At 52.9% G+C, this 26,235-nt stretch overlaps 10 protein-coding genes across 10 annotated transcripts; 5 read left to right on the top strand and 5 right to left on the bottom strand.

Annotated features, from left to right (window-relative positions):
• Positions 1 to 185: 185 nt before the first annotated feature.
• On the top strand, positions 186 to 2,707 carry N7532_004191 (uncharacterized protein; the record flags this gene model as incomplete). The annotated part of the gene is made up of 2 exons (XM_056616685.1): positions 186 to 391; positions 454 to 2,707. The coding sequence occupies 2 exons, from the start codon at positions 186 to 188 to the stop codon at positions 2,705 to 2,707; spliced, it is 2,460 nt and encodes an 819-aa protein (XP_056477042.1).
• A 923-nt stretch (positions 2,708 to 3,630) lies between these two features.
• On the bottom strand, positions 3,631 to 5,255 carry N7532_004190 (uncharacterized protein; the record flags this gene model as incomplete). Its single annotated transcript, XM_056616684.1, has 3 exons — positions 3,631 to 3,673; positions 3,728 to 4,112; positions 4,169 to 5,255. The coding sequence occupies 3 exons, from the start codon at positions 5,253 to 5,255 to the stop codon at positions 3,631 to 3,633; spliced, it is 1,515 nt and encodes a 504-aa protein (XP_056477041.1).
• A 1,274-nt stretch (positions 5,256 to 6,529) lies between these two features.
• Positions 6,530 to 8,596, top strand: N7532_004189 (glutamyl-tRNA(Gln) amidotransferase subunit PET112; the record flags this gene model as incomplete). Its single annotated transcript, XM_056616683.1, has 5 exons — positions 6,530 to 6,938; positions 7,018 to 7,094; positions 7,150 to 7,291; positions 7,342 to 7,658; positions 7,727 to 8,596. 5 exons carry the CDS (start codon positions 6,530 to 6,532, stop codon positions 8,594 to 8,596), a joined length of 1,815 nt encoding a protein of 604 aa, XP_056477040.1.
• A 761-nt stretch (positions 8,597 to 9,357) lies between these two features.
• Positions 9,358 to 10,457, top strand: N7532_004188 (arginase; the record flags this gene model as incomplete). Its single annotated transcript, XM_056616682.1, has 3 exons — positions 9,358 to 9,444; positions 9,500 to 10,089; positions 10,154 to 10,457. The coding sequence occupies 3 exons, from the start codon at positions 9,358 to 9,360 to the stop codon at positions 10,455 to 10,457; spliced, it is 981 nt and encodes a 326-aa protein (XP_056477039.1).
• Positions 10,458 to 11,253: 796 nt separating this feature from the next.
• On the top strand, positions 11,254 to 11,906 carry N7532_004187 (uncharacterized protein; the record flags this gene model as incomplete). The annotated part of the gene is made up of 3 exons (XM_056616681.1): positions 11,254 to 11,414; positions 11,474 to 11,748; positions 11,803 to 11,906. 3 exons carry the CDS (start codon positions 11,254 to 11,256, stop codon positions 11,904 to 11,906), a joined length of 540 nt encoding a protein of 179 aa, XP_056477038.1.
• A 1,937-nt stretch (positions 11,907 to 13,843) lies between these two features.
• On the top strand, positions 13,844 to 14,332 carry N7532_004186 (nucleoside deaminase; the record flags this gene model as incomplete). Its single annotated transcript, XM_056616680.1, has 1 exon — positions 13,844 to 14,332. The coding sequence occupies one exon, from the start codon at positions 13,844 to 13,846 to the stop codon at positions 14,330 to 14,332; it is 489 nt and encodes a 162-aa protein (XP_056477037.1).
• A 136-nt stretch (positions 14,333 to 14,468) lies between these two features.
• Positions 14,469 to 15,766, bottom strand: N7532_004185 (SMP-30/gluconolactonase/LRE family protein; the record flags this gene model as incomplete). The annotated part of the gene is made up of 3 exons (XM_056616679.1): positions 14,469 to 14,981; positions 15,043 to 15,520; positions 15,597 to 15,766. The coding sequence occupies 3 exons, from the start codon at positions 15,764 to 15,766 to the stop codon at positions 14,469 to 14,471; spliced, it is 1,161 nt and encodes a 386-aa protein (XP_056477036.1).
• A 760-nt stretch (positions 15,767 to 16,526) lies between these two features.
• Positions 16,527 to 19,124, bottom strand: fcpA (protein-serine/threonine phosphatase; the record flags this gene model as incomplete). The annotated part of the gene is made up of 3 exons (XM_056616678.1): positions 16,527 to 18,657; positions 18,727 to 18,813; positions 18,877 to 19,124. 3 exons carry the CDS (start codon positions 19,122 to 19,124, stop codon positions 16,527 to 16,529), a joined length of 2,466 nt encoding a protein of 821 aa, XP_056477035.1.
• A 1,281-nt stretch (positions 19,125 to 20,405) lies between these two features.
• Positions 20,406 to 21,731, bottom strand: N7532_004183 (uncharacterized protein; the record flags this gene model as incomplete). The annotated part of the gene is made up of 3 exons (XM_056616677.1): positions 20,406 to 21,349; positions 21,420 to 21,573; positions 21,630 to 21,731. 3 exons carry the CDS (start codon positions 21,729 to 21,731, stop codon positions 20,406 to 20,408), a joined length of 1,200 nt encoding a protein of 399 aa, XP_056477034.1.
• Positions 21,732 to 22,494: 763 nt separating this feature from the next.
• rpt3 (proteasome regulatory particle base subunit RPT3) lies at positions 22,495 to 24,052 on the bottom strand (the record flags this gene model as incomplete). Its single annotated transcript, XM_056616676.1, has 5 exons — positions 22,495 to 22,513; positions 22,567 to 23,230; positions 23,290 to 23,576; positions 23,640 to 23,738; positions 23,877 to 24,052. 5 exons carry the CDS (start codon positions 24,050 to 24,052, stop codon positions 22,495 to 22,497), a joined length of 1,245 nt encoding a protein of 414 aa, XP_056477033.1.
• Positions 24,053 to 26,235: the final 2,183 nt, after the last annotated feature.

Raw genomic sequence — 26,235 nt, 5'->3', positions numbered from 1 at the left:
CCAGTTCCTGACGAGGCCAGGAACCACCAACGACCTTGATTAACTTCCGAACAATCGCCAGGCGGTCGCGTCCTCCTGAGGATCTCTACGGATATTGCAAAGACATCTACAACCCAGTTCAGTCGGGAGAGGACCGCGTCTGAGAAAGTCCTGTTCCATCGCCGCCCTGACGCGACTTGGCAACCATGAGCGCCGACGAGTCTGGGAACGCGACACCTGTCGCCGCTATCAATGGTGAACCTCGTCCTGAAACAAACCTATCCGCGACCCCAGGAAAAAGAAAGCGTTCGGTGCAGGACGAAAAGGTGGGACCTGAGTCCAGCTCTTCGGCGCCGCATGAGAAAACGAATCTTCACGAGAATCTACGGAATCTCGTCCAACTTCTAGTCAAGTGAGTTTACCATCCCTGTGTAGCGATAAATTCCAGTTAAATTCTTACTGACAATTGGACAGGCATGACTCCAACAATCTCAAGCTCCTTTCCTGCCCATTTCCAACATCAACTACCAAGCCCCGGGCGAAGCGCGCAAAGGTTTCAAGCGATCACGAGACGTCGAATGTGCAGAGCAGAGTCGAATCGGGACGTTACAATACCCTGCAGGAGTTCCTGGCCGATATTGAACGAGCGTCTTCTGCTGTGATTGAGCGCAACCAGAACCAGTCAAATGGCAGTACCAACCCCGATGGCACACCTTTGAATGAGGTTGTGAATCGCATTGCGGCCTTCAAGAAACATATGAATAGCTTGATCGGACAGTCATTCGTCAATCAGCCCGATGTCAAGGCCGAATCCCCGGATGACGATTCAGACGACCAGATTCTGTCCACAGTGGCTCACGTCGGTGCTCGTGAAGACAAGCAAGCTCTGACTATCTTTGGGAATGCTTCGACCCCCGCACATCCCAAACAGCTGTTCTCGAGTTTGCAAAAATCTGTGAAGATGCCGCTGCCGTCGTCTGATGTGGACGAGGAGAAGTTTGTCGAGGTTCAAGGAGAACTTCGCGAGGGCGGTTTGCCCAACGGGATCTCCACCACTAAAGTGGTTCCTTATAACCTGGACTCGGCTTCGCAGCCGCGAAAGAGAACGTTTGGCGAGGTCTTCGCCCCTCGCACAGGCTTACCCCAGCTAGAACGTCCCCGGAGACGGAGCAATCGCAGCACCTCGGTTTCGTGGATCGATCCTTTCGATGCCATGTTTAACCCCAGGTCGCTCTATGACGAACGCAGCAGCTATGCTCTCGCGCCACTTCCTTCGGGCCATTGGTTGCGATACGGTGGTGTCACATCATCGCCATCGTTCTGGGCTCGTGCCGACAAGCAAAATCCCGGTGGATACTCCGGCCCAAAGGGCGGAGATCCGGCAATTTTGACAGACGATGAGTCGTCACTGTTGCAGGGTGTGTATTCGTCTTTTGCGCCGTCTTACGACAGCTCCGAGTCCGTCGTCCAACATGATGCGAAGAACATGGTCTGGTGGGAGAAGCGTGGCTCCAAACGTTTGCGTGCCTTGCTCTCCCTCCAAAATGAGGACGAAGAAGTCACAACAGCACAGCCTGGAAGTATTGGTGACCTTGATGAAAGCGCACTTGAAGAAATGGTCAAGTCATTCAATCCGGAAGACTTCGCCGTCAATCTTTCCGAGCAGAATGAATCTAGCAATGTCGACCCAGAATCCAGAGAGGTTGAAGAACTGCTCGCCGAAATCTCCGACCTGTTGGATACTCTAAGCTCCTACCAGAAAATCCGTCATCTAACACTCCCATCTTCCGAGGGCGACAATACCAATACCGAATCCAAGGAAACTCCTGTGCCAGAGGTTCATGATCCAGAGGCACCGTCTGACGCAGAAAGAGACGTTTACGAAACACTTAAGGCCAGCCTTCTTGCTATCATTGGCAATCTGCCACCTTATGCCATTGCGAAGCTCGATGGCGATCAACTAGCGGAACTGAACATCAGCCAGAAGATCTTGGTCGAAAATTCGGACTACAGTGGGACTATGGAGAGGGACGATTTTACACTACATCAAGAACGCAATGCAGCAATGGCTGCGGCAGCTGCGAACGCGAATCGGACCTCAACGCCCTCTGCACCCCGACCTGGCGGCTACCAAGGGCCTCCCCCTGTGTACAACCAACGTGCTATGTCTGCCAATGCTCAAGTACCACCGCGACCAAATTTCCCAACACCTCAACATGGACGACAACCATCCAATGCTGGTAATTTCACCCCCGGCTATGCCGGCGGACGGCCGCCCAGCACACCTTCTCAACGACCTGTGTACAATACCCCACAACAGTATGCGCAAGGGAACCAGCATTATGGCCAAGCCAATAATGCACCCCAGTTCCAACGTCCTCCCTCCAATGGCTTCGCACAATCCCCTCAGCCCTACACACCCCGGCCCGGACAACCGGCTGGATACAATGCCACTCCGCAAACCCGCACTCCTTATGCGAATGCCGGCGCAGTTCCTACACCCCCGTACGCACGCGGATCACCGTCACAGGGTCACTACTCGAACAGTGCAGCTGCTGCAATCCACGCTCGCAGTGCTGCCGAACAGGCCGCCAGGACACAATATGCTGCTGCGCAACAGAGGCAGAGCTCCTCCACGCCACAGCCGCACGGCTTCGAGGCTCGTCAATCTCAAGAGGGCAGCCTTACTCCGGGAAGCAAGCAGAATGGCACTCCTGTCCCATCATGAGAAGCCATCGCCCTGTAAGACCATATCACAGCAGCAATTGTACCCTTTCCCAGACATACTGAGTCGGTTTTCTCGCCTACGTCATATCCTCAGTTTTCTTTTCAATTACAGACTTGCAAGAAGTGCGTGAATTCAGATGGATCTGTCTCGTCAATGCCCTTTCTGTTCTTTTTTCTCCCTTTCTCCACTGTGTTTTTAATGGTCTCTTTCATATCTCTGCGGTATTATGCCATCTGCTTCATTTTTTTTTTGTCCCGGTGTTATCTCGGCAGCGGCGATCGGCGCGTGGATGGTTTTTAAAGATGAGTCTAGTCCGGGTGGTAAGAGCTACTTATGAAAAGCCGGTTTCCCAATGGTTGCCACTTCGAATTTTACGGTGCTCGTTTTAGAAGTTTGCTTTCGCTTTCATACAAATTCAATCAATGTATTCTTATAAGAAGCTACTATTAGCAGGCTGGTCAAGCGGCCATCCTGGAATCAACTGGTTTTGCCAAAGTTCAATGTTATGATGGGGTTGCAATCCCAATATTCATGAATTTCTCAGACATCATACATAAGCTTAAGTGTCATCAAAGACTTGAGCAAGTCAAAATTACCAACACCTAGTTTCCGATCCGCTGTATCCCCGTCCCAATGCTCGTAGTCCATACCAGGACCCAGTAGATTCCATCCACTTGAATATAGCACAATGAAAGAAAACAAAAAGTGGAATGCCGAAAGTGGAAACGCCAGTTCTCTTTGATATTGAATCGTGCATTTCTGTTTGTTGGAAGTACACGACTGGATAAGTTGCTTGTGGACGAAAGGCTGTACATCCAAAGCAATGCGTCGCTGTAAATCAGACAGACGCTGAAACCGAGATATCCGTGCAAGGTGATTCGACAAAGGGAATTCGTCAGTCGTCGTCGGTGGTTGTGCTAGTCCTAAGGTATGAACATGGCGGCAATGGTCATGAAACCGAAATACCTATGAAAGCGTCAGAAGTATGATCCGAAGAAAAACAGGGGAGTCAATACATACAGCATTGTACACCTCCAACCATCTCTCGAGTCCACTAGGGTGTCAATCCCTGCGGAATAGTTCGCTGCGATAGCTGCGGCTGCACCGCCGGTAACTGTCACAACGACCAGCCGGCCCGAGAATTCTGCAATCATGCTGAATGCTAGTAGAGGCAGGAGAAGGGCACCAGACGCAATGAAGATGGCCATGTAGACCGGTGCCGCAGCTGCGGACGCTGCTAGCCGTGGAGCCAGAGACAGAAGATCGGCATCTTGGTCCAGAAATCTAGTCTCGGCTGCTGCAATGGGGTTGTGTGCCTTCATCCACGATCTATAATTCTGGATGTCGTCTTCAGAGGCAAGTGGTAGTGTTTGCAAAACTTTGCTGTACGAACTGAGGGCGTTGTCTAACTCTAGATTAATATCGTATTCCCTTTGCATGTGAATGGTCCAGAAGACTTACTGTACTGTTCGATTTTCTGGGTCAGAGCCGCCATCAATTCCATGCGGCGATAATGCAGCGAAGAGTAGGCCTGGGACTGAACGTCCATGCGCCTGGAAGCAGGCATGGGTTTTGTGCCCTCTTTTTCCGCAGTTGCAACCCGATGCATCTCCTCATACTCATCAAGTGCCTGAAGATCTTCTTCCATCTGGGAGATCTCGTCTTGGAGGTACAACAGGACGCGGTGGTTCACGGCCCCAAAGCGCCGATACAGTGGTGGAAACCCTGCTTTCTCTTCTTTCGCAGAGTGGGTGAGATGTGAGGCAACCACTCCATATCCCGATGAGATTTGTGAAGCACTGGAGCTTCTTCGTTTTGATGGAGTTCCCCGATGTATACTATCTTCAGGACTGCTAGGGGGTGATGGCGGCAGAGATGGCCGATGCACCATGTCCCTTGATGACGTATAGTAACTTTCAGGTCGAGATATCTGCAACTGGCGCTTTGCCGGTAGAGGGGAAGTCTCCGCCTCCGAAGTATCATAGAAGCCTGTGGCAGAAGATTTTGGAGGCTGCTTTCGCGTTACCTGCCATTGATTCGCTGTTGGAGCAGGCGCCGAGGGCGCCGGTGGTGGCGGTCGCGAGTCACTAGGGCTTCTTGACGGGATGGCAGATATAGGAATGGTCGGTGCCTTTGGGGATGTATTGGTTTCCGCCAGTAAGGCATGCGAGGTAGGATTTGTTCGCGGCTTGGGAGACTGGATCTTCGCGACGGATTGTGCGGAGACTGGAGGCGCTTCATAATCAGAGGATTCTGATTCCGATGACGATGATGATTCCGACGATGAATCATCATTCTCATCCAAGAATTGAAATACATCGGGGACTTTCTTTGTCGGTTCGGCGATCGCTTCCACTGGAGGCTCTGCGGGCTTCTGTGATTTCAACGCCTTATTTGGCCCACTTGATCCTTTTTCACCATGTTTGGAGGCATCCCCAGGTCCAGCCTGAGTAGTTGTAGTAGTATTGGAGACCGTCGACAATGTTCTCTTCCTTCCATCCTTCGTTGTTCTGCGGGTCAGACTATGAGAAGCGGTGCGGAGCGGCATGGTTATCGGAATCGATCGGAAGTAGTACCCGTAGCATCGCTTGAGAAAATATTTTTCTTATGAGGTCATGTCCACAACCAGGGGGTTTTGATGGGTGTGGAGTGGTGATCGAGATGGCAAGTTGAATAGCGTCAATATTGGAGCCTCGAGGCATGACAAGGGAGGGGCTAAATTCCGTTCAGATCACGGCAAGCATGCGGAATCTAGGGGCCGTCATGCGTAATCGGACAGGAGACAGCGGGTTCAAATAAAAATAGCGAAGTGAATGATAGAAACCCTTGGGGTGATAGGGAGATGATGTGATGTCTCATTTCTCCCCGCGTCCTGACATTCTTGTTCGCCCGGGAGATAAGAGGAAGTATGTATATGAAGGCCGAGGGAGCGCGGACAATAATAATAAGGACTGGGGAGCAGCCTGTCAGCCCCAAGTAGAAACGAGGTTCGCGTCACCCGTGCAGGGCTCAAACGAGATCCGGGCGTATCGCGGGGGTGCCAGAGTGGGTTGCAATTCGTCACAGCAGGGGATCCCTGGCAATCTGAAGCAGATGAGAAGCGCTGGGGGCTTCAGATCGACGGCCAATGACACACGAGGGTCGCAAGGAGGTTTTAGGTTCTCCCTGTCGATCGAGAGGGGCGTACTTGAACTGCTGTGACGCCGACTTGAGTTGTACACGCTCGGGATGCGAAGAGGAATTGACTTGGACTAGCGGATGGACGGGACTTTTCGTGAATCAATAGTGTGGGCCGCTATGGGCAGGCAGAGCAAATCAGCCCTCGTCCTGTCCGATCCGGATGCGAATGCAGGCGTGTCTGAACGAAGTTAAGTAATTGGGGAACCCAAGGAACCCATGCGCTGGCGAGTCGCCTGTCGATCATCTCACGCCTTGCGTCTGCTTCTGGCGGTCTGGCGGCCCCATTTTCGAGGCGGGGAGGACGATGTGACCCGTCGAGTCCATGCCACATTTCACTCGCTTCTTCTTCTGTCGTGCATTGCTTCTGTGCAGTTGGCAGCAGACAATGGACAGTGGAGTTGGGGGACGACGTGGTTCTATGAAGAAGGCATGGGATGGCAAGACGCGCCGAGTTGGGCAGGTGTCCGGCTTTCCGCGATTACGACTACACATTCCATTGTACTGTAATGACCTGGAATCAACACTTCTTCCAATATACATTCTACAACCAGATTATTTTCTTTTTTTGGACATTTGGATGCACAATCGCCGTCACTGCTTTGTCCCTCTTCTATTAGTTCTATTCATAGTATCTACTACACTATGATGTTTCTGCCCCGGGGCCAGACGATCTGCAGATCGCCTGACTTTCCCGCATCCGATTCCGTGCTGGCTTCTTCCGACCTCACCCACCCCCAACTGCCTCCCTCCATGCTCCGGCCATGGCCCAGCAGCGGTGCCGTCCGCTTATTCGGCCGGCTCAATCGCCCGTTCGTGCCTCGCCCGCATAGCCTGCGCTTTTCCTCCCTCTCAGCCCGCAGCGCCCCCGCGCCCCAACCAGACCTGTCCGACCGCGTCCCCCTCCGCAAGCAACTGAAGCAGGAGGCCAAGGCTCTCCGGGCCCAGAAGAAGCAGCGCAAAGAGGATGAGGAGGCGTCGCGTGAAAAATGGGAATTGACGGTGGGCATCGAGATCCACGCCCAGCTGGACACAGCAGCAAAGCTGTTCTCCCGTGAGTATCACCTGCTTGGCCCCCGCAAGTGGCTCCACGTCTCGAATCTAATGCCCGGGGTTCTTTCCATCCACTGCAGGTGCTGTGACCTCGACGAGCGATCTTCCCAATTCCAATGTCGCCTTGTTCGACCTGGCCTTCCCGGGTAGCCAGCCGGTTCGTGTCGACATGCGATTGCGCAAAAGAAAAAACATGAGCTCACGCGACACAGGAATTTCAAGCTGCCACCCTCCTTCCTGCTCTCCGCGCCGCCATTGCTTTGAATTGTGACATTCAGCCAGTCAGCCGGTTCGATCGCAAACACTACTTCTACCAAGACCAACCGTCCGGGTATCAGATCACACAGTATTATGGTGGGTTGGAGAGCTTTCGAAACACGAAAAATCTCGCTGACCGTCAACAGAGCCGTTTGCACGAAATGGCTATGTCGATATATACGATTATGATGGCATTGCGCCCGAGGATGGCGAGCGGATTCGAGTGGACATCAAGCAGGTTCAGCTGGAGCAGGATACTGCCAAATCGCAGGAGTACCCGCCTTCGACACAGCTGCTCGATTTCAATCGTGTCTCTCATCCTCTGATTGAAATTATCACCATGCCTCAAATCCACACCCCCGCGACCGCTGCGGCTTGCGTCCGAAAACTTCAAGCAATCCTACAATCATGTGGTGCCGTCACAACGGGAATGGAGCTGGGTGGACTCCGCGCGGACGTCAACGTATCCATCCGCCAGCGGGGGAGGCACCAGGGCAATACAATTATGATGGAATCAGCGGACTTGGTCAGCGCACCGAGATTAAGAATTTGAGCAGCTTCAAGGCGGTGGAGGATGCCATCATCGCCGAGAAGAACCGTCAGATCGCGGTGCTCGAAAGCGGTGGTGTTGTGGAGGGTGAAACCCGAGGATGGACCATCGGCAGCACTGAAACTCGCAGACTGCGAGGCAAAGAAGGTGCTGTTGACTATCGCTACATGCCCGATCCTGATATCCCGCCGCTTGTCATCGGCGAGGATCTCATTGCCCGTCTCCAGGAGACGCTGCCCTCCTCTCCTGATCAACTGGTGGTGCAGCTGACGGGTCCTGAGTACGGACTGCCGATCGAAGACGCCAAGCCATTGATTGAGCTAGACGACGGCGCCCGTCTAGAGTATTACCAAGATGTGGTTGACAGTCTGCGATCTCTTCGCACTGATCAGGACCGCCAGCTGCATGCTACACTCGCGCGTATGGCGGGTAATTGGGTTCTCCACGAATTGGGAGGGCTATTGACTAAAGCAGACCGGGCCTGGGATCCAGCGATAGTCCCGGCCCGGTCTCTGGCCGACCTCATTGACCATTTACAGCGCAGACTCATTACCGGACCCACGGCGAAGCAAGTGCTGGCGGCCATCTTCGATGGAGACCATCGGCCAGTGCCGCAGATGCTGGAAGAAGACCAGCTCCTGCTGCGGCCGCTGTCGCGCGAGCAATACCTGGCGCTGGCGGAAGCGGCAATCGCGCAAAACCCCCAGATGGTCGAGCAGATCCGCAGCAAGAATCAACTGGGGAAGATCGGCTGGTTCGTGGGGCAGATGATGCGCATGGGCGAGAAGGGCCGTGTCGAGGCGCCCAAGGCCGAGGAGATCCTGCGCGAGCTCATTTTGAAGCCGTATTGAGATCCGTGTACAACATACAGTAAATTTCCAATGATACCCTGTACATCTAATCCTGTTGTGCGCGCACAAGCGAACAATATTGACTAGTTTGCATTTTTCTTGAAAGCCTCTTTTCTTTTTAATTGTAAAGTCGAGTTGATTACCCTACGAGTACGCAGGCACTGGTATTGTTTGGCCGGCTGTCGCGCTCTTTGCCGGTGCCTCAAGCTGCCGCTCCAGACGCGCCTCACGACCAACCCCCGAATTTCCAACCACAGAGCCAGTCACAGCGACCATTACGACATTTCTCCGGCATCGCCCCTCTCTCGGAGACGGAATTGCAACGCAGTGGGACACCGGACGGCCCTAAACGGGGCCGCTCTCCTCAACCTGTACTTAACGGAAGTGATGGAGAACCCGGCGGAGTGCTGTGATCGCTAAGTGCAGGTTTTAGCGACGGTGCGAACGAGAATGAACAAGGGCCCGAGGGAGTCGGAAAGGGGGCAATGATATAAAGCAGCGCCTCTTTCTGGGGGATTCCTCGTTCTTTCTCCCATTATTCTTTCCCAGACCTCTCTTTGTTCTCCCCGTTGACTGCTGTCTATTTCCCACTGGAGTCTTTCCGCCGCCCCTCCGGTCCACTTTTTTTATCCTCATATCTTATCGCCGATCCATCTAGAGATCCAGTCCCGTCCCGATCTTTGGCTTCAACCTTCTCGTTGAAACTCCCTTGGACTCCCCCGTTACAAACTGTTCGGCACAGACTGCAGACCAGCCGCACAATGACGCTACCTTCCACGATCGCTTCGCGCTTCCTCACCAACCCCAATCAGCTGGGCGTGGTGGCTGTCGGCTTCAATGGTGGACAGGTCAGTCTGATCCGCTGCAGGTACACTCCTCGGCTGGGCGCTAACATCCTAGCAGTACAAGAAGGGTGTGGAGGCCGCTCCCATGGCCCTCATCGAGTCCGGCCTGTTGACCCAGCTCCGCGACGACCTCGACTACGACGTCCAGCACGATGATACCGTCCACTATTACGAGAAGGACATCCCCGCCGAGGACCAGGACCCCGAACACCGAGGCATGAAGAAGCCCCGTGCCGTCAGTGCGGTGACCGAGCGCCTGAGCTCGCAGGTATACAACTACGCCAAGGACGGCAAGTTCGTCCTGACCCTGGGTGGTGACCACTCCATCGCCATCGGTACCATCTCCGGAACCGCCAAGGCCATTCGCGAGCGTTTGGGTCGGGAGATGGCTGTGATCTGGGTGGATGCGCACGCTGATATCAACATCCCCGAGACCAGCGACAGCGGTAACATCCACGGTATGCCCATGGCGTTCCTGACTCGGCTGGCCCGGGAGGATCGTCGTGATATTTTCGGCTGGCTTCACGATGAGCACATTGTCAGCACTCGCAAGCTTGTCTACATCGGCCTGCGGGATGTCGACCGTGGTGAGAAGAAGATCTTGCGGGACAACGGCATCAAGGCGTTCAGCATGCACGACATCGACCGGTTCGTTCCTTTCCCCCCAAAACTTGGTTGTCGATGATTTCCTCTTCTAACTTATTATCGCCAGTCACGGTATTGGTCGCGTTGTTGATATGGCTCTGGCCCACATCGGTAACGATGTCCCCATTCACCTTTCGTTCGACGTCGATGCCCTGGACCCGCAGTGGGCGCCCAGCACCGGTACCCCCGTCCGCGGCGGCTTGACGCTGCGTGAGGGTGACTTTATCTGCGAGTGTGTCCACGAGACCGGTAACCTGGTCGCTATGGATCTGGTCGAGGTGAACCCCAGCCTGGAGTCTGTGGGCGCAGCAGAGACCATCCGCGCCGGTTGCTCGTTGGTCCGCAGTGCGTTGGGAGATACCCTTTTGTAATTTTGTTAGATATCCGGGAATAAAATACCATAGAAGCTCGTCAAATTTATTAACGTTTTCATGTCTCAATTTCAATTATATTCCTGTCGAATATGACTGTTTTGTAGAAGCAAGGAGAATATATCCGAGGCTGGAGACCTGATGCGCCTCCTACACCGTACCTGCGAGGATTCGGGTTACTGTTAGGCACCCTTAGGTACATTAGAGTGCATGTGCCATGAACATTAAGTTGAATTGCCCGGCCACGCTGGCATGCAAACAAGAAAAACGAAGCTTTGGCACTGACGGGCTGGGGCGTGTACCTGCGGAGTGGAGCCGGGCTGAGTATACACTAAATCCCCTGCCACCCCAATTTCCCGCCGATCGTCAACAAACCCCCCTCCGCTTATTCCGACTGTTTGCACCTTTCCCCTGAGACACCATCCCCCGTGCTAGACAAGACCCCCCAAGTCTGCGACCGAAACCATCAGAATCTCCATCTCTCGGCCTTGGGTCTCCTCACGCTGCGCCCAGCGGCGCCCGATGCGCTGTCCACCTTATCACCCACCCACCTCCGCCACGAAGCCCCGCGACCAATTCCCCATCGGCTCGACGACTTGCGTTGCGCCTTGGGTAGTGCTCGATAGGACATCCGCGACAAACAAGGCGACCAAATCGCATCGGGCAGAGAGACCTCGTCGCGGTCCATAAATCATCGCTTGAAGGACGGATCTTGAGTTTGCGTCGGAAGATACAATCAGTTTCGTGTGATTATCACCGACTACTCACTCTGCGCTTGGGTTCGGGTTCCAACACAATGCCGATGAAAGTTCGGCACGAAGTGCGGCCCAGCTACCACTGGCCGGAGATCCAGCTCAATGTCTGGCTTATCGTCGTCCTCTCCGGTTCGGCAACATGCCTCGGCATTTTCTCCTGGTTTATGATTGTTCAGTCGCAGATGGACCTGGGTGTACCATGGTATGTTTTCCTTCTCTATCTTAGGTTCAAAAGATCATGGCGATTAACACCCCATCCAGGCTTTTCCCATACATGGTTGTCACCAGCACACTCGGAGTCTTCTTCATTTTCCTCGTTCTGGGCCTCATCACTCGCCATTTTCTACTTCCGGGGATTCTCATTCTAGGCAGCTTCATCCTATTCGTGCTATGGTTGACTGGTCTCATTGAAACCTCGCTGCAGCTGTACGGCGTGGCCGGCAGTGTGAACGACAACTGCCAAAACTACGTTGTGGATAACGTCTCCAAGGGGAATAACATCAATACCCTGGCATGGCTGACGCAAAACACGATCTGTAAGTTCTGACCCTTTCTTCCTTCCTGATCGGCCCCTTCTGACCATCTCCAAGGCAATTGCTGGAAGACCGCCTTCGCGTTCGAGCTGGTCAACACCATTTTCTATCTCTGGATGATCATTATGTCGTGGCAGGTCCATCGGGACTACTACCACTGAGCTTTTTAATCTTTCATGTCCATTTTCTCAATTTTGCCTTCTTTTCATTGTGATACCATTTTATATTTTGCATGGGTCTGGCGTTTGGTTTTTCAGATCAAAATAACTAGTTTAAGTGGCCTTTAGCACCCCGGATTTAATTCTGCAATGGATCAACGACTGGACTGCCTTCCACTCGACGAGTTCCCCTCGCATCTCTGATATTATTTTAGAGGACCTTCATGCGTTGACACCAGTTTCCATCGCCTCGTGTTGGCTACCCAGGAGCTGTGTATCATCTAGCGTACCCCTCACCTTGATATTCTTTTTCTAAATCTTCCCGCCACGACGAGGCTCCCTCTTCCGTGGTTCTCTCCACCGATGATAGGATGCGGTTATATCTCAAAGCAAATTTCCAAAGCACGTCACCTTTGCGGACCGCACTCTCCAGCCCCAATTATCCCATGCGATTCAAGACTTTCTGAGACCAGATTAACTTTTCCCACTGCTTGGCATATTCAGTGCGCGAGAGGCCTGAAGATGTTCGTTTTCCGGGGAACCGGCGAAGCTATGGGGCTGGGCGCTCAAGCAGTATTTGCCAAGGCCGTTCCTTCGCAAATTGATGGTTCGGTTGCCACACTTATCCTGTACCCTGCTACGGAGGATAATCCTTCTTGCTTTGAATCTGTGGGACACGGTACTACACTTCTGAGAGATGCCATCACAGTGTACGCGAAGGCCTGCCCGGACCCGAAAATTGCATGGTTGGGTTACTCTCAAGTATATGTTGTATACTGTACATTTTATTGTCTAATTAGGTTCTGACTAATTGAATAGAGCGCCCAGGTTACTACAAACAGCCTCTGGGATGCCAGCTATCTGGGCCCTGGAGGGTCCGATTTCCGGAAATTTGTTCCATGGCGCAAAATCTTGATTTTTTTGCTCGTTCCAAGCCATTGCCTCAATCAGCCCACAAGAACACCGAGTAAACTTATGGACAACATGAGCCTACTTGATAGACTGACATCCTCTAGTTGTCGCTGTGAATATTTGCAGCGATTTTATCTCGCAGCAATAGCACTTCTTTCCCCCACTATGGCACTTGGAACCAAAGTGGCAATGGTCTATTTTATCGCACTGATTTCAGTGCTTGCGAACCTATGGGGAGCCGCATTCGACCATACTGTGATGCAACAGATATTATTTGAAGTGGGCTCTTTGGCTAGCGCGGCGGCACACTTAGAGTATCTTCCAAAGTACTTGAGGATAATTACCCAGTTTGTGTTCAGCAGTATAATAGCAATGGCAGCAGTTCTGTCACTTCGACTGCTACTTCACCCGCTCCCTCTTCTACCCAGTCGTCTGCTGCCGTTTCGAGTCATAGCGGAGTCATGGCTATAGTTGGAGTTGCCCTGGTGCATGTGATTATCTGAGGCGCGGAGTTGTTGATCAACTGTGTTTATACTGCAAATGCTCATAGATATACAAGCAGTCACGTGACTACCCGCCTCTACCTAAACAGGAATCTTTTAAAGTTATAGCAAAAAAGGGCAGCCAGACACAAAAGAGTCCCGTATGTTTAACAACCAAGTGTGATAGATATAGAAATGCCTATTTTATGTCTTCTCTGGCGGCCCCGGGTGGCTTCGGTGTAGACCGAAAGTTTCGCTGATCTCCGCCTGGGCAGCCGCCTCCAGATACGACTTTACTGTAGTTATTAACCACCAATTCCGGAATCTTGTCCCGAGGCCCCGGCGGGGCTCCGCAATTTTGTATTTGTCTCGCTGGTAAGTTCTGCCAAATAATCTTCTCCGTTTGATCAATTTATTTGACACCTGAGCAGGAGGTATTTATCCTCGTTTCACCGCCCGTTACTTGACTACCCAGGAATTTAGCGGCTACTCTTTGAACTTTCAGACGAATCCTCACATCATCAGAAAACCTCAGACCAACACAACATGGTATCCAACACAGACCTGATTCATCTACGACGCTGCGTGGAACTAGCCCGCGAAGCTCTCGAAGAAGGCGACGCACCTTTCGGATCGGTGCTAGTCGATGCCACAGGCAAAGTCCTCAAAGAAGATCGCAATATGACAGTGACCGATGCAGACGTCACCCTACATCCCGAGTTCATGCTGGCCAAATGGGCTCAAGCGAACCTCACACCGGCTGAGCGCACAACTGCCACCGTCTATACCTCGGGCGAGCACTGTCCGATGTGCACAGCTGCTCATGCGAATGTTGGCCTGGGACGAATCGTGTACGCTAGTTCTACTCATCAGCTTGTACAGTGGAGGTCGGAGCTCGGTATCGCGCCAGGGCCGGTTGCGCCGCTCCCGATTAATCAGGTGGCGCCTGGATTGGTCGTTGAGGGGCCGGCTCCGGGTTTGGATGAGGAGATTCGCGAGTTTCATCGGATTCATCAGGCGCAATCCTTGTTGTAGTCAGAGATGCGAAAATTGGTGATCTATCGGATACTAGTATCTCGGCGTATGAAAGCACTATGTGCCATATTGATGAATCAACATGTATATTGCTCGGGCAATTCTAGTACTACGCTACTAGTAGACCTCTCTCCCATCACCAATCCCGCTTCAACTTCGCCTTGATATCCTTTACATGCCAAGCACCTCCTTTTCCGACAATCCACATTTCATGCTCGCCAAATGCCATACTCACGGCTACATTCTCTCCACCTCCGGTCCGAATCGACCCCAGAACAAATCCAGAAACAGGATCAATGACATCAACCCCGTCCCCGGATCCAGAAAAAAGCCACCCCTCTCTCGATACACGAAGACCGTCATAAAAGTATGAGATAGGGCTAGTCAGCAGGCGCTGGTTGGCTAGTACGCCACCTTGGCTGCCAACGTCAAAAGCCCAAAGCATCCGTCGGCCGTGGGGGTTCTTATTCGAGGGACGGAACTCTGAAACGCCTGTGTCGGGGATGTAAAGCGTTTTGCTATCTGGGGACATGGCCACGCCATTTGCGTTGCCGGTCGTGGTCCAGATGATTTTCGGTTGCATGGTCGTTTTGTTCACGAAGTAGATCGAAGGATCGTTGGGGGGCGCAAAGTCGACAATTCCGCGACCCTACTCAGATACATCATTAGTCTGTTATATATCCGCAGGAAGGATGGTTGAAGTGACATACCCAACCCGACTTTGAATCCGTAAGCCAAAAGTTGCCCTCCGGGTCAACCTCAAGATCATTGAATCCACCAAAAGGTTGGCCAAGGAAATTATTCAGCAGCGTAGTCGCCTTCCACGACTGCGGATCAATTTGAACCAGAGACCCTGTCTCGCTATCTCCATATCCGTCCGTGACACCGTATAGTTGACCCTGGAAATTGACACAAGCGTGCACATTGTAAGTGGGCGGGTCTGTGGTGATCTTCCGAAGGGTATTGTTCTCGACATCGAGAAGATATTGCCAGCTGTGAATACCGTCGTCGCCGTCGGGCTTGCCCCATTCAACAAAGAGGAGTTGTCTCGTGTCAGGGATGTAGCAGGGTGCCTCGTGACTTTGGAACGCGAGGGGTTGGACGTGCTCGATGGTTGCGTCTACGCCGATGATTTCTAGGAAGCGTTTGTCGTAGGCGACGAAGTCTGTCGTGTTGACGTAGTTCAGCCTAGACGGGTCAACCACAGTTCCTTCAACGGTATAGACCCTCCTTTGGAGATTGGGGGAGGGTCCGAGAAGCTCACGTCTTGGATAGTGTCGAATTATCAGTTTCTGTTTCCCAAGGCGAGTCGAAAATCGACCGGTTGAAATGACCCGGGAGGTTAGCGAACGCTGTAAAAGAAACCCAGGCCCATTTGGCAGCCGTAGAAATCAGCGATGGCGGCAGAGGGTTCAGATATACACTCTGAAACATGTTTAAAGTTGGATAAGCCATGGCCCTTGGATCTGGCACGACATGATGCTGCTGGAGGGATCCATGGCCTTTGGATACTTATAGCCCCTGAGGGTCGTGTCGGTTTGATTCCCACGGAAGGTTCCTGGCCATAAGGCTAGATTGTGGGGAGGCTAGCCTGAGAAGCTAGACTTTCTGGGGGTTAACTGCGGAGAAAGTGGTCTTGGTTCCCTAGTCTGCTCTTGAGCTGCGCCGGAGCAACCCAGCACTTGAAGCCCCCCACGGAGCGTTCCAGGGTCTGCAAAAGCCGCTCAACGTGGTCTCGATAAAAGCAAGCTGAGCTTGTCAGTCAAGTTGGAATAAAATCACTCCGTGAGTCCTCCCATTGCAATACCTAAATCACAGGAACATGAGGCGTCAATTTGACTACTAGTTCTTGGAACGTCTACAGCAGAGCCATATTTCGTTGGATCATTTCATTCAATATCCAAGATTTCCGAAGATAATACATAACAAGAAGGCCCATGACGCACCTTGTAGCCAGGGCAAGCTGTAGGTTGTGAACGACCTAAGTCAGGCCTGACGAAGTGGCAAAAAATACACAATCAGAAAACGAAGTATGATTTCGGTCGAACGCCGTCGCTATGCCAGGAGCGCATCGCAACTGCACAAATCAGTATGGCAGGTAGAAGGCACATCCGAATGAAGGAGTGAAATAGAGTGATGAGGAAAGTAGCATGCCATCACCGTAGTGGACCTCTGGCGTAATAGAGGGGACGGATCAGTTGTCGTCTTCGCCTTCCGCATTGTCGTCGGGTTCGTCATCGAAAGCGGCGAGCATTTCACGTTCCAGCTCATCGTCGTCATCATCACCAGGGCTCTCGTGTTCCACGTCTCGAATGTGACTGGTACCTGGGTTCTCAGCGTCAGGCTCTTCATCTGGTTCGGAGGGGCGAACATGCTCAGGATGAGTCTCGCCCATTTCCGAACTGGATGCCGTTGCAACTTCACGCAGTCCAGTGCTCCGCTCATACGAACGCTTGATTCGCTGGGAGAGGCGTGAACCGTGCGGGTCTGACTCGTCGTCGCCGTCATCTTCTGCGGATTCATCGACAGCTTCACCATCAGCTCCTTTACCGCGCTTGCGCTTCTTGTTGGTCGTGCTTTTATCCTCAGTAAGAGCCTCGTTGTCAGATTCACTCTCATCGTCGCTACCGAGAAATTCCTTCAGTTCGTCGTGCACGGCTGCTTGCTCATTCTCATCATAACCGATGTGCGAGCTCTCGTTGAGTCCAGTAGATTTAAACATCTCGGAATCAGATTCATCATCGAGGTCCTCGTACCAGACTGAAGTACCGGGTAATTCTTCCGAGGATGAGACCCACGGACTGTCAATACGTTCCCGGGAGGCTGGTGAAAGAGGCTCGCCGCGGTCATCTGGATGAACGGGAAGCAAGTACGGATCCTCATCCAGGTGTTGCCAGTTGACTAAACTGTCCAGAAGCCATTGTGTCGTGACAATCTTGATGTTCGGATATCGAGTGGCTTCGCGTACTTTGGCTGTGCGGTTCCGTCCAGCAACCAGGTGAGTGGTACGGGCGTTGATTTTGGATGCGATAACCACACCAAAGCTCTTGGCCCACAGCGAGATGTCGGCATTCTGAAGGTCGGTTCCCAAAGGAAGAACGCCCGAGAACACCACTACCACACCTCCCAGAACCCCCTGCTTGAACAAAGGCATGATGTCTTTGATGTCGGGGACGAGTTTGAGATCAACATCTTTGTCCTTGGAAAAGGTCCTCTCCCCCCGAAGAGCTGCCACCCGGCCTCCAAGCGCGTGACTTCGCTTCTTGTCATATTCGTCAAAGAATTGCGCGTGAACCCGCTCCAGTCGGTCTTGAAGTTGGAACAATTCCCGATCATGATCCTCAAGCAGATGGTGGCGATGCTTGTTAGAGTCCTGAGACTCGTCAGCGCTCGCAGATTCGCTACTCTCGACGGAAGGTGCGTCTTCTGCATCCAATTCCTTTTGCTTCTGCAACAACGGCCGGTCTTCTACTTGGTGCAAGATCGTCTCTTCCTGTTCATTGGTTTGTTCATGCAGTAACCCGGGGTTGTCACCGCCTCCCATCGTCACCAACTGCTGTAATGCGGAAACTTCGGACTCCGACTCTTGCTTCGCAGCTTTGCCATTGGAATGGTGCTCCTTCGCTTCCTTTTCTTTCGCTTCCTTGATCAGCTTGTTCGTAGCACCGATGTCTTGCTTCTTAGGCAAGAAGCTAGAATTGATATCGCCAATCCCGACGAAAAAATCGTAGGGAGAAACCTTGATGAGATTGGGGCTCCATCGCCACACGTCACCGCGGTCGTCGATAATAACGACCATCTTGGTGTCAACGGGGAACAAGCGCTGCAGATTTTTGGCAGTCAGACTTCCACTCTCATCTCTACTGAGAATGCGGTCGCCAAAAAGTTTGCGACTCGGGTCGATGATGTCGGCAATATTCTGCGCATATGCGCGAGTTCCCATAGTGTAGATGTGAAGCTCATACGACACGGCAACTTTCTCCAAGAACTCTTCAAGTCCGGGCCGCAACTTGATATAGTACCAGCATCCATGCATGCCCGGTCCATCGTCAATCAGTTGGAATTGCCTGACGCCTCTCAAAGCCTCGTAGTTCGGGTTGTCCTTGTCTTCCTTCCATTCTCCGACAGTCGGGTCGACAGTGGCGTGAATAATGGTCTGGTCAAGATCCACCACGAGTGAAAGACGTCGGGAAGCCAAGAGGCGACGCTTCGCATCTTCTTCAACACGGGCGGCCTCCTTCTCGCTGACGGTAAGTGTCGTGTTATCATGAGACATTTGAATCGGCGCACGCGTCGAGTCCATGATTTCGGTATTGTAGGTCGCTCTGAGAAACGCAAACCGGCGTTAGCATATCGCCACCTTTACGAGGCCAAGTTGCCATGGAAGTACTTACTCAGTCATGTCTTTACCACATTCCGCACAAAGACCTCCAAATTGGACCTCGTGTGCGCATGGTTCTTCAATCTCAACGACGTCGATTCTGTACACAGATGGTCGGTCAATATGAGAATCCCAGTCATGCAAGGAGGAAGAGAATACTAACGGTTCAGTGATGACATCCCCCTTTGAGATCTTCCACTCCGACAGCTCCCCATCGGTGGGTGATTCGAACCGTGTTGGAAACTTGCGCTTCACTTGCACCTTGTTGCCTAGCCCATCGCCTTCCTCGACTGTGGTCTCATAGATGTACCAGAAGATGGGTTCATCTCGTTCCACCTGATCACCTTCCCTCTTGAGCAGCGAGGTCACGGTGATGGGATAGTGCAAACTGCGCGGCAAGCGAAGAAGCATAGCTGCGCCCAGTTCGCCCCCAGGCGGTGAGAATCACGGTTCTGTCCAATGATTTGTCTGAGCGGCAGTCGTACTTGGCCTTCCGGATGGTAGGTTTATTAATCCGCGTCGTTCGCGGGTGCAGAGTTCGTGTGGGTTTGATCGCGTGAGACACCGGCTACGAGGCCAGGTCCGACAAGAGACGCGTGTAGAGGATTCGACCGACTCAAGTCCCGGAGTTTGTGGGAAGTTCGTCTCTTGATGAAGGGTAGTCGGAATTAGTCTGGGAAAAGGTCGTTCTTTCCGAGGAGGATAAGGGTGAATAGGCGCAAGACAGCAAGGGTTGAGGATAAGGCAGTCGAATGGCAGGTCTCGCCACACAACAAAAGGATCAAAGAGATGTGCGCCTCGCACGACCTGGCACGCAAACAGTCAGATGGATTACGGGCCAGGCGCTGAAAAGTAACTCAAAGGAAAAGGTAATCGAAGGTAAGGATAGAGGAATGCGTTGTGTCAAGGTTGGAGAAGGCAGAGCTCGACGTGCGGGGACTGGGTCGTCGCAGGAGCCATGGAGCTCCGCTTATATAAGTCAACATCCATGGCCCGCTTATCGACTCTGATGTCAATGCTGCCTGTGCCTTTCTTTTCCCTGCATGAGACAGCTGTGAGCAATTTTAGTACTGATTTCAGCAGGGGAACTCGTAAAACTTTCGGAAATCAGCTTCGTCACCCGAGAATACAGATATCCTCTTGGTTGTCCCGACATTCTAATGGCCCCGGGCGCAATTGACATTCATGATTGGCCGTTATTTGAGCGACTGCACTGCAACCATAACCTTCGGGGAAAGGCCGACGGAGCTGCAGAGTGATACACAACTACGAACAGTACCTCAGTGTAAGGTCTCAATACCCTAGTTTTTTGTGTGCCAGATCAACACATACAGATTACTGAGGATTACTGAATGGATCAGGTAGTTAGACAATTACGCATATATGCTTATTGTAAGAGAAAAATCAGTACAAAAACCCGGAAGAAAGATTGATTTCGAGCAACATGGATGAAAATGTAGAGTAATTTCATGCTCGGTGAAGCTGTCAAAAAGCAAGCCCAGAGTGGGAGTGTGTTCGCAACAAAAAAGAGAGAGTGACTGATCATGAACTGCTGGGAGCCATGGGCGGATGTCAAATGACCTTCGCCAACCGAGAGAAGCCACATATGATGTATGTACGTGACATCGCCGTGGCTCTTATGCTCTTATAATCGATAGCAACACAGCCCACGAACCATTATAGGCTTGAGGTTTACTTGGACTTGGCCAGGCCAACGGCATTGTTGCCCAGGTCGTAGACGCTGTACCACTGGCGCAGGAAGGAGTCGCCCAGAATAGCCAGAGGGCCCACGGGCTCGGGGAAGTCCATGCCCATGAAGCTGCTGATGCAAGAGCCCTGGACCTCGAGGATGTAGTCATAGGGGCCGATGGTGAAGTTGTGACCGCTGAGGGTGAAGGTAAGATCGGGCAGCTTGTCACGGGTCTCACACTCGACAGTGTACTGGCCAGTGAAAGACTTCTTCGCGCCGATCTCCTTGTTCAGAAGCTCGGCAAGGGTGCTAGGCAGAGCAATGAGAGAAGTGCCAGTGTCGAGGATGACACCAGTGTTGTCCAACTCGGCAACGCTATCGCCGAAAGCAATGGCATCCAGGTCAACCTCCCAGTAGGCCTTGCGGCGGAGGGGAATCTTGACCAGCTCGCCAGTGTAGTGGTTCTTATCGACACCACCGAAAGTGGCTTCGGAGTTATCGCCCTCCTTGTTGGCGTCGCCCAGGTAGAAAGCAAACAAGGGCTCGTCCAGGAGGCCCTGGTTCAGCATGTTATAGAAGGGAGGAACCATTTTGTTGACGGAGATGGTGTCGTATCCCAGACCCAGGATACCGTCGAACCGACCGAAAGCAAAGGCCAGTCCAGGCTCGCTCGTGGCCTCGGCGAAATCCTGCTTCTGAACCTTCAGGTCACCGATCTTCAGGATGTCCTGCGAGACGAAGCCGCTCAGGCTGCCGGAGCCATACTTGATGGCAAACTCGGTGCCATTCTTCTTGTAGGTGCTCGACGAAGACGAGTCATACTTGCTGTGGAGGAAGCAGGCAATCGAGCTGCACTCCGAGGACGGGACCCACAAGTTGGAGCTACCCGTGTCGAGGACAACCTTGAAAGTCTGGGGAGGGGTACCGATCTCAATCTCGGAGAAGTCTGGAAATGCAGATTAGCATCATTTATTATGGCTGAGGTGAGAGGGGGTTGGGTCGGCCAAGGTCCTTACACTGAGCGTTCAAGAAGTTGTCCACCAGGACATCATGGCCGGCGGTGGGATTGAAGGTGGTGTCTTTAAACGACTCCTCGCGGTTTCTGTCAGGGCGGTATCCCATGTACTTCTGGCCCAGAGCTTGGATGTGGTTGTCGATGTTGTGGACGTTCTGTGATGGCGGTTAGCAACCGGGCCCACTGTTTTGGGGTAGTGGCATCTCCTTACCAGCGTCTCCTCCAGCGGGAGCTTGTTCAGCTTGAGCTTGTGAACCTCCGCAGAGGCACTACCCAACAGCACCGAGGCTGTCAGCAGAGCGAAAGACTTCATGATGGACGAGAGATGTGGATGATAATGATGGGGGAGAGGAGATGAGGAGGGTGATAAGGACGGCTGGGGTCGGAGCCTAGTCGATCGGCATAACGTGACGGGAGTGCGTCATTCCCGGAATCAGCTGCACCGGAGCGGGTTACACCCTCGACACATTCCTCCGTTTTCTCGTCCCCATGATGGCCTGGTGGGTCCGACTGCAGTATTCCTACGGACGTTCCAAAAGTGCTCTACTGAATATGCCTTTAGTGAATTTGTCAACTAAAAATCGTAGTGTTCGTCCTGTAGCTGCCAGGCGTCTGCCTGTTGTGAAAGGGCAAGGAGGCTGGGCGCCGGCCTCGACTAGTGCGGTGAGGGGTCGAAGCGCTGTACCTGGCAGCTGCGGGAGTGAGGTGGCGACGCCTGGCCTGCAAGGGTGCGTGTGACGGTCACTTCCAAGGCGACAGCTCTCGAGGATGAAATATATTACTAGAAGATACCTGAGACTAAATCTACAAGTGGTGTTCAGTATGTATGATCCTTCAAGATTAGTGCTCAATCGATGAGGCACTCGTTCCACCTGCTTTTCAACCACGGAGGGCCGTTGTCCCCACCACGGATACCCCGGAAGGCTTCCAGGGTTGTCGGTTTTCTTTAGAAAGCACACAAAACACACAATGAATCATCCATGTATTCCCAAGTATCACAGATTATTGATAATACAGCAGTCAGGGCTACCCTAAAGCTTCCACCTGCGTCCTCGTTCCCCAAATGGGCCAATTGTTTACCGGTAGAAGTCGGGGCTGCAAGACGGTTAGTGACACGAATGAGAATGAAAGTGAGCATAGAGACATACCGGTCATCATCCTGGCCACTCTTCACCTGGGCCTGGTAGGCATCCTCCAGGTCAGACTGGATGATGTTGTATCGGTTTTTACGGACCGCACGCAGACCGGCTTCCTGCATGATAGCAGCAATCACGGCACCTGAGAGCGGCTCGTTGCGCACGATCAGAGAGTCCAGGTCAACCTCGGGGGACAAGGACATCTTGGACGCAATGGTGGTGAAGATCAGACGACGCTCACGTCGGTCACGCAGGTTAGGGAACTCGATCTTGCGGTCCAGACGACCGGGACGCAGCAGAGCAGGGTCCAGGGTGTCCGCTCGGTTGGTAGCCATGATGACCTTGACGTTGCTAGTCTGCTCGAAACCATCCATCTGGTTCAGCAATTCCAGCAGGATACGCTGCACCTCACGATCGGCACCGGTTTGGGCATCAAAACGCTTCGTGGCGATGGCATCGATCTCATCGATGAAGATAATGGCTGGTGAGTTTTCGCGCGCCATACGGAAAACATCACGAACCATACGAGGACCCTCACCCAGATACTTTTGTACGAATTCTGAGCCGTTCACACGAATGAAGCTGGCAGTTGTGCTGTTCGCAACGGCCTTGACAAGCATGGTCTTACCGGTACCCGGAGGGCCGTACAGCAAGACACCACGGGGAGGATCGATACCTGGTAGACATGTGATCAGAATACGGTCCAAAAATCAACGTGAAACTTCCTGAACTTACCGATTTGTTGGTAAAGATCAAAGTGTGTCAAGGGCAGCTCGACGGCTTCCCGGATCTCCTGCTTCTGCATGTCCAATCCACCAACGTCGGCGTAGGTCACATCTGGCTTCTCATTCTCACCCAGCATGGCAATGGAGGAGTCGGCCTCCGGGGGGAGGATATCGACCAGCGCATTGGAGTGACGGTGAAGGGCCACCGAGGATGACGGCTTCAATTTCTCGCGGTCGAGTGTGGACAGGATGCGGACAACGTAGTTGGAGCCAGTCGAGCTCTGCACGATACCGGTGCTTTTGAAGAGGTAAGTCAGCGATTATTATCCAACGTTTCATCTGACGCGAGGATGAGCATACTTCTGGTCGATAGCTTCCATGAATTGCCCAATCACCAGAGGCACACTCTGTATCCGCTTAATCTCTTCCTGTGCTCGAACAAGCTCCCTCTTCAAGCTTCTGCAGTGGCAACCCCAGTCAGTTGTCAGACCCTTCGCGTGACTTTCGATGGAGGGGAGACATGCCTTTGCTCATCCTTGATGTATTCCTCCTGCAACTGAATGTATCTGGGTGGCGTCAGTGTCGCTGCAACTTGACTTATCCGACGGAACGTACTCAAGGTGTCTCTGTAGCCTCTTCAGAGTGGCGTATTCATCACTTCCATCGGCTCCGGTACCCTCCAGAGAATCCAGATTCGCGAGGTTGTCCAGTGCACCTGGCTTGTGAAGAGGCGTGAGGCTGCTCGCCGGGCTCTCCACGGCGACGTCTCCCATGATGAACAGCGAGTGCAGAAGGAGTAATGCAAGATTGACGCGAAGATTTAGAATGGGTTTGTGTTGATGATGGTTCGTGAAAGCGTTGGTGAAGCGCGATGCAGAGTCCGGTGGACGGTCCTTGGAGCTTGGTCGGGGAGCCTGGGAGCTTACAGATACGGCACGTGACATGGATCGGGGTCTCACTGCTTTGGTTCCCATCTTCCCAAAGGCTTCGGTTTACTACTTACTACCTTTAGGTGTAGTGATCTTCCCCTCAACAAAGTGCTTTCCTGGTTGCTTCAGCGGCCAGTTATTTGAGAAGTATGATTTTGCAAACTGTCAGGATCTTTACATTTCAGCACCTACTACGATACGATGTACTGTTAGTAACACAGGCCGATTATGTCTCTTTTGGGCCTCTCGCCACGTACCATACTGTCTGTGCCAGTGCCTACATAACACTACGTACTAGTACTAGTAGTAGTAGTAGAAATACCCTAAGGTATCTTGCTTGAGTCTGACGTGTGAACTACCACCCAGCCGTTGATTGCAAAACCTGATCGACCAGTCCAGCCGTCGCTATCCGTAGCCCTGAGTAAGGCGAGGAGGGGGTTCGAATTTTGGCTCTCAAATTTGATTCAGCTTCGCATTCGATCGTGCAAGTTCCTCGTTAGACATTTAGGACAGCTCAGCTTCCAGCTCAGGCATTCCCCGTGGGCGAACCGCAACACTAGGGCCGTAGCATCCGGCTGCACATTGGACATGCGCCTGGTTTCCCAAGGGTTCCCTGCGCCCGAGAGAAAACCATCGTCATTTGCAAGGTCATTTCGTGTCCGCTTGGGCCTGAGCCCTGGGGAACCAGCACCCAATCACGCTGGTGGAGTCGGCCGGGTCACGGTTAGGTGGGACAGGCACAGTGAACCATCGCGATTTTCCCATGCGGATCGACTCGGATCCTTGCACGAGGGAAAAGAGGAACCTAGGCCACTCTTGGCGGGGTACTGCTAATCTTCGTTGTGTTGGTGTTCGTTTCCTCTTTCATTTAATTTTTCTTCCCCCGTTGTCGGCGAATTGGATGCTCGTCATGATTATCAGGCGCTAGTCCGAGCTTTTATATAAGGAGAGCCGACGCCCACCACTGCGCCTGATTCTGGGCCCTCTTTTTCTTCCCGCGCCTGTATTCTTTTCCCTTTTTCCCCTGACTCTTCTGCGGTAGATAAATTTTCTACGGCTCCCCTGGCGATGTGCCGACTGGGACCCATCGGGCTGGCCCTCGACCCGGCTGGGGGGACTATAGAGACTAACCTGACTGGGCGAAGACCGTTGGAATGGATCTTCAGCCATTTTGCGTCGCAGGTGCGCTGGCTGTCTCGAATTCTCTCTTTAATTTCTTCACCCTCCTTTGGAACTCCAAAAACATGCAAGAACCTGGACTTTCCATGGAATTCTGGGTTGAAATGATTGCGGCTGTTGCTCTCCAGTCTTCGCGTGTGGCTACCGCTGTCTCTTGGGGCGGTAGAGAGGCTGCCGAGACCCGCGACCAACGTCACGGGCCTGCCATGCTAACCACCGCGAGACCATAATCCAAGTCTACCCTTTCAAAACTAACAGAATTGAGGGCAACGAGCCCACGCACCTTTGTCGACTAACAAAGAAACGAGAAAACGCAACAGATCGGGCACGCGATACGGTACGGTACTGGTGATACCAGCCCCCGCAGGCCCCCGCCGTGGAGGCCGCAGCACCATTCCGGCGTCCGTACCCGCGCAGAGTATTTTTCCCTCCTTACCATTCTTGCCTCCACTTCCCCTTTCATCCCTAACTGCGCTTGTCTTTGCGAACTGAAGGTACGCCATTTCTGCCCGTTTGCTTTTTCCCTGGTCTGCTGCCACGCACCTCCCCCCATTGCCCCCGTTCCCCACGGGTCTCCTGGCCTCCCAACCCCCCCTTCATCCACAGACGCACTGCCTGCCCTCCTTTCTGGCTCGGCCCGAAACCAGTCACAAGTCATCTCCGTGGCTTCAGAGAAGATCAGCAGTTCCTGGTCGGTCCCTCTATTCCCAGCCCCGGCCGCCTGGCCCTTCCCCCCTCCCGCTCACGCTTGCCCCCCCCCCCCCCAAGTCTCCTCGTCACCCTCATCCTCACCTCGGCCTCTCGTCGCCTCAGGCCCCAACCACGTGACCCCTGCACACCAACCTGTT

This window comes from Penicillium argentinense (genome assembly GCF_028826775.1).
Source record: "Penicillium argentinense strain IBT 30761 chromosome Unknown utg000004l_segment0_segment0, whole genome shotgun sequence".
Taxonomy (NCBI): domain Eukaryota; kingdom Fungi; phylum Ascomycota; class Eurotiomycetes; order Eurotiales; family Aspergillaceae; genus Penicillium; species Penicillium argentinense.
This window is presented reverse-complemented; position numbering and strand designations above follow the sequence as displayed.